At 43.2% G+C, this 9432-nt stretch overlaps 1 protein-coding gene across 1 annotated transcript in view; it reads right to left on the minus strand.

Annotated features, from left to right (window-relative positions):
• The window catches only part of CNST (consortin, connexin sorting protein), a 46293-nt gene extending 38256 nt beyond the window's left edge, over nucleotides 1-8037 (minus strand). The window contains exon 1 of the mRNA XM_015558959.1: nucleotides 7610-8037. Within this exon, the coding sequence (XP_015414445.1) occupies nucleotides 7610-7988 (379 nt within the window). The 5' untranslated portion in view covers nucleotides 7989-8037. The remainder of the gene's footprint in view (nucleotides 1-7609) is intronic.
• Between the last annotated feature and the right edge of the window lie 1395 nt (nucleotides 8038-9432).

Genomic DNA, 9432 nt, shown 5'->3' on the forward strand with positions numbered 1-9432 from the left:
CAATGTGTGTCTTGGCAGCTCTTGTGTTGAGCGTCTGCCCCCTGGTGGTCAGTGTGCGTCATAGCTATTGGTCGAATGGTCAGACGAACACTTAGACTTTTATATATTAGTATATAGATAGTATAGTTTCCTCATCTTTAAGATAAAGGGATTGCCTAGATAGATCTCAGGTCCTTCCTAGATCTGACCATCTCAAACGTTCAAAATCTTCATGGTGATACCAGTATTTAAGAAATGTAGACAGGGTGACCCCCATGGCCCCAGCCTCCAGAAGAGCTCTGACAGAGTCTGGCTCCTGGCCTTCCTCAGGGCCAGGCCAAGCCCTACAGCATCCAGGCCAGCGATCATGGCCCCATGCTCCAAGCTCACTCCAGCTCCAGGCGGACACTCATGGACCAATTCATCAGGCCCACCCCATGTCCCCCAAACCTGGTTGGCCATCAAGGACCCAGCTCCGGACTCTCTCACACAGACCTAAGTCCCAATGTAGGATCAGGCACTGGGTCTGCCCCAGTAGACCTAGGCACCAGCTGGCCACCGTGGCCCAAAGCACCAAGCCTCCCCACCTACTGACTCAGGCACCAGACTTGCCCATCTAAGGAGTCTAGCAGCAAGCCAGCCCATGAGCACCACCAATCGCCCAGCCAGAACCTCTGGGCAGGCTGACTGGAGAAAGACTTTCCCTGCCGAAGCCATTCTGTAAGCACTGCTTCTTCAAATGTGCACACACCAGTGCAAGGCCACAAATAATAAGGCTGTGGAGAAGATTAAATATGATGTCCCATAGAAAACATGTGTCACAGTGGCTGGCACACAGAAAGTGCTCAATAAATGTGCAGGAGCTTTTGCTTTAAAACTCAGTAAGCTATCATCAACTTAGTTCTCTGTGTCCTTATCACTGAGTTTGAAACTCTTATCAATTTTTTATGATGATTTTTAAAACAAAACATAAAACTTAACAGTTTCCATCATTTTGAAGTGTACAACTCAGTGACATTAACGACACTCACCATGTTGTGCAGACCTCACCACGATCCATTTCCAGACTCTTTCTCACTCCAAACAGAAACTCTGTACCCAGTGAGCACTAACGCCATTCCTCTCCTCTTGCAGTGCCGTGTTCAACTACTGCCTTGACCCAGCAATTCCATTACATATACACCAAACAGGCTTATTTCTAGGTATACACACAGTCAAACACATACATATATGCCAATGTTCACAGCAGCACTATTCACATTCAGCCAAAAGGTGGAAACAACCTGAATATCCACCAACAGAGGACTGGACATACAGAAGGTGGCTTGTTCATACAACAGAATGCATGCTGCAACATGGATGGTCCTGAAGGCATTGCGCTAAGTGAAAAAGCTACTCGCCAAAAGACACGTCTCATATGCTTCCACCTACATGAAGTATCTAGAACAGGCACATAAACAGAGACGGAAAATAGAACAGAGGTTACTGGGTGCAAGGGGCAGAAGGATGGGGAGTTATTGCTTAATGCTGACAGAGTCTGTTTAGGGTGATAAAAACTCTGGAAATAGATAGTGGTGATGGTTATACAACATGTAATTAATACCACTGAACTGTATATTTAGCCTGGCACATTTATGTACATATTTTACTGCAATAAAAAACAGGACAAAATGCCTTTCTGTCTGTGATTTCAGGTTATGATTCCTTGAGCCATGGCATCCTGAATTCCTCAATCCATCTTCCTCGCTCATGCTGATGCACAGCTTGCCCATACTTTTGGAGGAGGGAGCAGAAATAAATGTTGATACATGGTTCATGTAGTTCCTCTGCGGCTTACTCTTCTGTCCCCCACATGTCACCCCTAAGCTCCTACTTAGTCTCATGAAATTAGAGGAGTGCTCACCATTTAAATATCTGCAACCCTTGGCTAAATGCGTGTGAGTGGTTAAAGGGAAACATTCCCTCCTTTCCCGGAACTAGTATTATGAGTGAGATAAATCTGAAAATTAGCCAACTTCCTTGGGACCTGACGTGGGGTCAAAGGGCATCTCACGTAATCAGGGCACACTCACCATTGCTCCATGTGGCATGTGTGGCACGGGATCCTCCTGTGCCCTCAGGCGGTGGCCTCAGCCTTCAGCGCGGCGGCGGCATAGGTCTGTGGTTAGAGCGCCGGCTGCAGGCAAACTGCCCTGTGACCTAAGGAAAGTGACCTCACTGCTGTCACCCTGGCTCCTCATAAATTAATGGCTGAACATTAAGTTTCGTAATGTCCACGGCACACCCATCTATAAGCCGGCCTTAGTCATTAAGTGCTCTGCCTCCAGCCACACTGTCATGAACTCAAAGACCATTATTTATTTTCTGCTCTCACATGAAAGGCTCAGTGAGTTGGGATACACTAAGTCTGAGTACCCTATACTCAATATTTAGATTATGTAAATACACAGTGCCTCTGAGAAAGCACTTCTAGAATACGCTCCAGGCTCTTTTCAATAAAAGGTTCCATGGTCAAAGCCAGATATGTAAAGTGCCAATGTGCCTTGAGGATCCATGCCAGTCAGCATGCCAGCAGGCACGATGAGGAAGGCACGAACATGTTTTTAGGAATGCACATTAGCGGGGAGAGGGGCAGGGACAGGTGAATCTAGAAAGAGAGTGTTACCAAGATCCCAGAAGAAACATGAAGACAAAAGAGGTGAGATGGATTTAGAGTCAAATTAAACACATGTCTTGATTTTGCTGAATGCTGCTCCTACTCATGCCACTTAAAACTCACCGGGTGACACACACAATGACAGCTGCCAGTTAGAAGCCCCTACTTTACGCTGGGAACTCCACAGGTGCTTCACAGTCAGGATTGCTCACTTCAAGGACCAGACGGGTAGGATCAGCCCTGCCACAGACAAGGCAGGAGGCTCCGGGAACGGAGGTACTGCTTTTCTAGGGTCACACGGGAGCAGGCAGAGCCAACATTCAAAACCCAAGTCTTTGTCCTCACTGCACAGCCTGACTGCAGGACACAGACCATCTCAAGAGCTGTTTTCCCAGCTCTCGGGCCTCTCTGTCACCTCCCAGCGGCCACGCTGTGAAGGCCTCCAGTGGAACAAGTCTGGGCACTGCAGGGTGGCAAAGTCCTTCTGGAAGGGTCTTTCTCAATGTGCATCTGCTGCCGCCTCTGGCTTCCTGCCAGCTGCTGAGCTGTTTTGTCAAATGTTTAGAAACTATGGCGACTGGCTGAGTAAATAACTGAAGTTGTTATGGCGACCATGAGAAACTTAATCTAAACTTGTACCTCACAACTATTCGAAATTTATGCCCCAGTTGTTGACAGGGGAAAAAGGGGAGTTTCTTTTTTGGGGGGAATAAAATGTTCTAGAATTAGGTGGTTATACAACTTTGAATGTACTAAAACTACTTTATAAAAAAGTGAATTTATGGCATGTGAATTACTTCTAAGTAAAAACAACTCTGGCTTTAATAAAGAGTCAGATATTACCAAGTCCTGGAGAAATGTGGAGAAACTATAACCCTCATATATTGCTGGTGAGCGTGTGAAATGGTGTAGCCACTTCAGGAAATAGTTTGCCAGGTCCTCAAAAAGTTAAACAGTTACTTTATGATCCAGCAATTCCACTCCTGTGCTTATAAAACCCCTCAAAAGGAAAACATATGTCCACACAAAAACCTGTATGCAAATGTTCACAGGAGCATTATTCATAATAGCTAAAAATAGAAACAGCCCGGCTGGCGTGACTCAGTGGTTGAGCATCGACCTACAAACCAGGAGGTCAGAGTTCGATTCCTGGTCAGGGCGCATGCCCAGGTGGCGGGCTAGATCCCCAGTGTGGGGCGTGCAGGAGGCAGCCACTCAATGATTCTCTCTCATCATTGATGTTTCTATCTCTCTCTTCCTCTCTGAAATCAATAAAAACATATTTTTTTAAAAAAGTAGAAACAGCCAGAATACCCAGCAGCTGACAAACAGGTACATGAAATGTGAGATACCCATGCAATGGAATATTATTTGACCTCGGGAGGAACAAAGTACTGACACATGCTACAACATGGGTGAATCCGAAAATACTGTGCTAAGTGAAAGAAGCCAGTCATAAAGGACCATCCATTGTACGATTCCATTTATGTGAAATGCCCAGAGCAGGCAAGTCTATAGAGAAAGAAAGTGGGTGAGTGGTTGCCTAGAGCTGGGACGGCTAAGGGGGAAAGGGAGAGCAACTCTAATAGGCATGGGGTTTCTGTGTGGCAATAAAAATGTCCTAAAATTGACTGTGGTAATGGCTGCACAGCTACTGAATAGCTACACATCATTGACGTGTACTGTACAATTTAGGTGGGAATTACTAGTATATCTCAATAAGGCTGTTAAATAGTTATTATAGGCTCATTTCCATTAATTTTTAAAGTATTATTTACCTAAAACGATGCCAGCGAAAACTTGTTGTAACGCAGCCTGTAACCCTGCTTAGTTGACTAATCAAGGGGATTAAATCCTCTTAAAGAAAAAATAAGCCCTGCCCTGGCCGGTTTTGCTCAGTGGATAGAGCATCGGCCTGGGGATTGAAGGGTCCCGGGTTTGGTTCCGGTCAAGGGCATGTACCTCGGTTGCGGGCACATCCCCAGTAGGAGATGTGCAGGAGGCAGCTGATCGATGTTTCTCTCTCATCGATGTTTCTAACTCTCTATCCCTCTCCCTTCTTCTCTGTAAAAAAATCAATGTAATATATTTTAAAAAGAAAAAAGAAAAAATAAGCCCTCACCATAATGACAACTGGACTTGGATGAGGCCAAGTTCAAGGTTTAGCAGGTTTATAGAAATGCTGCCTCCAGGAAATGGATAAATAATCATGTATCGTAATACTATTGCTCTATTTATTTTTAACAGTACTAGCCTTGGGGTACATGAAAAAGTACTATAAATTAAGCTAGGTCAGGGAGCATAGGAGCGAGTTTACCTTAATGCATGTTTCTTAAAAACTACTGAAAGGGCACTTACCGACAAGCAGCTTATTCCTGGTTTGGGATTGAAAGTCACATTTTAGATATCATTTCACATTTTAGAACTATTCTGTTATTAGAAAAATACTCATCTGTAGAATTTTGGAACTGTACTTGTCTGGGATGTTAAGACTTCCCAGTAAAGAGGAGAGCACGTCTGCCCTGCCCAGCATGAATGTCTGCAGTGTTAGTTCCCACACAGAGGGGCTTACAGAGAGGCAGGGCGGGAGACACACGCAGGGTCCTGGGCAGGACTCCACCTAAAGCCGCTGCTGCGGAACCGGGACCGTGTGGTGGAGACGGGGAGGAACAGGCTAACGAGAGTCGTAGGGAGAAACCATCACTGTGACTGTGACTGGACACGGACTGAGAGCACGGGCCTCAGGGATCTCAGGGTAAACAGGCAAGCGCCCGGGTAGTCCTAACGCTTCCCACCTTAGGCCCCTTTCGGGTCAGAAAGGGATAATTCTACCCTTAAAAATAGCCTTTCATTCAGTTTAAAATTCTTTTGCCTACCTAGACTTACCTTCCTTTAAGAAAACCTAAAGTACAAATGAAAATGTACCCTTTACATGTAAAAACTACAGATAAACCAGAGGTAAAATCACCAAACTTAACCGAGTGTAGACATACCATTTCTATTCAGAAACCTACTCACTGCTCTACAAGGCATTTTGTAGATACACATATATGAACATCATCATTATACAAAGGAGAAAAGTGAAGTGCAGAGCAAATAGGTCTCACCAAGTGACCTAGAACCAGAAGTAAGATTCAACTTAGGTTTTACAACTCTTAATTTGCCTTCTTACACTCTTATACTCATTTTATATTAGATGCAAAAAAATAAGCTTAAAATAATCTTTATAAAGACTATTCCCAGGTTTTATAGACATATTATTTCAAGTGCATTAGGGGGTAGTAATTCTACACATATCTTCTCACTGGTAGTAAGTACTAAGCAACTTTAAATTATACAATCCCACCTAGGAAAACTGGGATAAGGCCATGGAAGGGAGGAATACCGTAAAAGGAGTCTTAATCGTGAAGCTATGACTGACCCTGATACATATGCAACTAGATCTCAGTTCTTAAAAATATCACAAGATTGGATTAGAGAGGCACAGTCAAGCTTCCCTTGAATTATAAAGAATAAATCAATTTATATAAATAGTACTGTATATATCATAGCTAATGTAGGTCTTGTAAGAAAATGCTTTCATTTTGCTTATCAAATTTATTTTAATTTGCTTAAGACTACTAAGGAAAAGCAAAGACAAAGGGATCAATTAACTGGAAAGTCAAATTATGAGCTGCATTAAAAAGTTATCAAGTTACCTTATAGAATAAATAAGGATTGATTTGTAGAAAATGGAAAATTTCATTTTTTACTCCAAATTAAAAAATACTGGCCCTAACTGGTTTGGCTCAGTGGATAGAGCCTGCGGACTGAAGGGTCCCAGGTTTGATTCCGGTCAAGGGCATGTACCTTGGTTGTGGACACATCCCTAGTAGGGGATGTGCAGGAGGCAGCTGATCGATCTTTCTCTCATCGATATTTCTAACTCTCTATCCCTCTCCTTTCCTCTCTATAAAAAAAATCAATAAAATATATTAAAAACAAACAACCAAAAAAACAATAAAAAACAGACTATGGCAAATCAGCCACAGACGCAGAAGAAAGCAGCCAGTGAGAGGAGGCAGTGCACACCGTGCAGAGCCGGGTGCAGGCGGCTGGCCTGGGAGTGGCGCTGACCAAGGAGTCCCAGTGGGGGATGCCCCAGAACCCTCCCCCTGCCTCCTCACCCCCGCCCCCCATCCTGCTTCTGATACAAAATAGCCAGAGGCTGTCTTTTCCCAGGGCTGCCCTGTCATCCAGGCAAAATAGTCCCTCCTTCCAAATTTTAATCACCAAACCACATGCCCAATAAGTTATGCTCTGAATTACTTTGTAACCACAGTGACTATAGATCATTAAAGCTTGATGTCTTATTCAACATTGTATATATTCACCCACTGAGTGAGTTGGAAAGACTTTATAGAGAGTAAGACTCTACAAGCACATAAACTCACAGGTTAGAGATCAAAGCCACGGTGATGACAGAAGAAAATTTTTGAGGCTAATTTTGGCAGAAAAGGGTCTAATTTATAAAGGAAGAGGACTCTATATATTCAGGGCATCTCTCTCCCCACCCCCAGATGTATACACACTTTAATATTTTTAGATCAATTGATGTTTCTTGCTTTTCAGATTTAACCCATTGGGATTAATAATTATTCAAAGTGTGTATACAGTTTTTGGGGATACCCTGTATTTAAAGTATCTAGTGTGAAAACATGTATAAAGAATGTCAATTTCAGCACATTTATTACAGAACTTACTGGGGGTAGCCATACAGAAATGGTTAGATAAAGGATGGTACACCCACACTGTGGGACGCTGCGGAGACACGGCACACGCCCGCATACCACGCAGCTGGATCTGCTTGTGCGCCTGTAGAACTAGCTCCGGACAATACTGAGAGAAGACGAGCGAGATGCAGGGCCGATACAGTGTGGGCGGGAACAAGATGTGTTTTCAAGGAATGGCACATGCAGTGATTAAAAACAATACCTGGTGGGATCTTCCTGGCCGTGCCTGTCTTGGTTCTTGGGCTTCTCTTTCCAGGTATGTTTTCGTCCTTTCCCGAGAAGTCCTGTCCATCCTTGGGGCCTTCACAAGCCGTGTTTTCTGAGGTCTCACTGGCAGCCGCCTCACAGCTGGGTGTGCAGCCTGCATTGTTGTTGAGACTGTCCTGCTCGGACGCTGCAGGGTTGCCCATGGCACCGTCACTGCTGGTCAGGCGGTCATGCCCACACCCGTCAAGTCGATTTTCATTTTCGTCCGATGCAGAAGGCAAGCGGGACCCTACACTTTCCACACCGCCACCAGGATGACGCCCATCTTGTGGTTCTATCTGAAGTTTACCTGCAGGCGGTTCACTGTCATCCATTAGAGCATCTTTTGTTGAGTCCTGTGAGTTTCATTAAAGTCCTTCCATGTCTGCAATGACAAAGAGAGAAAAGCTGCTTTATTTTCTCAATTCGGGATCTACGAGGGAGCCTCCTTTTCCTCTTCTCTGGGGTTGCCTGGCTTACACAGGGAGGCGAGGGAAAGGCCTGGCGCTCACTCCCGCCCCCTCTCGCCCACTCGCAGTCCCACCCCAGCTCCCCTCCCCCGTTCTCCTTTGGACACAGTGGTTCTCAACCCTGGCTGATGTTTATGACAAATAAACACGCGAGTAAAGTCTATCAAACCAGAGTCTCTGTGGCTCAAGCCCAGAGACGGTGTATTTTTAGTTCTCTAGGACATTCTAACGTGCTTCATGTTGGGACTGTTGCCTCAATGAAAGAAATTACTGGTTAGATGAGGTTATCTGCTAAACTCGACCACTCATGCTATAACTGGACACTTAACCGGAGAAGTGAAAGTTAGTAGTTTAAGTCCTTGTCTGGCCAAACACCGGCAATATTTGCAAATGAAAACATTTATATCTATTTAAAATAAATTGAAAAAGGCATGTGGGGAAAAATTCAGGTAGCATATATTTATACTATTCTCATTATATCTTTCACATTCTGAAAATAAGCCCTAAAAAATTACAATTGTTAGCGAACTCCTTTTATACAATTAAGAATGATAAGAAAGAGAACACCATGATTAACTCCAGCCTATTTAGTTTAAACTTGTATCTGTTTCGAGGATCCTGCTAACATTTTGAAGATCTACAAAATGGATTACAAGCCCTTGATCGGTCACGTTTTATCCACTCTTATCAAAAAGTACATTACATTTTAAGGGAAATGATGTCAGCCAGATTTAGTTTTATTTCATGCCAAATATGATTTTGGGTTTGAATAAAATATTCCAGTAATTCTGAAAAAACAAAAAACAAAACCAAACCACCCCTCAATAATAGAACTTTTAAAATTCTTCTAATTAATAAACAGAAATGCTTACTCTTTAGACATGTAAAGTACAATTCTTTAAAAATATGAAAAGGAAGTATAAACTATATCATTAACTCTACCCTGGTTGTATCATATGCTTTCAACATATTTTGCAACTGGAATACTTTGATTTAGACATAACAGTACTGCTTGGCAAACATAAAAATATCCAAATCTGACTGGTAGCATCTTCCTTAAAACATATACTACTTATCTTCAACGGACAGGTGTGTGATGTGAAAAGTAAGATGATTTGATTTGACTAGAATAACTTAGTGTAGAACTAAAAGAAATTCTAAATAGAGGGGTTTACTATTAAATGGTAACAGAAGCTTTGCTTACGGTGATGGAAAGACCTGGAAACGAGAATGGTGATGGCTGCATGACAGTGTATAATTGATGACACAAAATTGTAGACTTAAAAATTGTTAAAATGGCATGTTTTAT

The sequence above is a fragment of the Myotis davidii genome, unplaced genomic scaffold (assembly GCF_000327345.1).
Source record: "Myotis davidii unplaced genomic scaffold, ASM32734v1 scaffold333, whole genome shotgun sequence".
NCBI lineage: Eukaryota > Metazoa > Chordata > Mammalia > Chiroptera > Vespertilionidae > Myotis > Myotis davidii.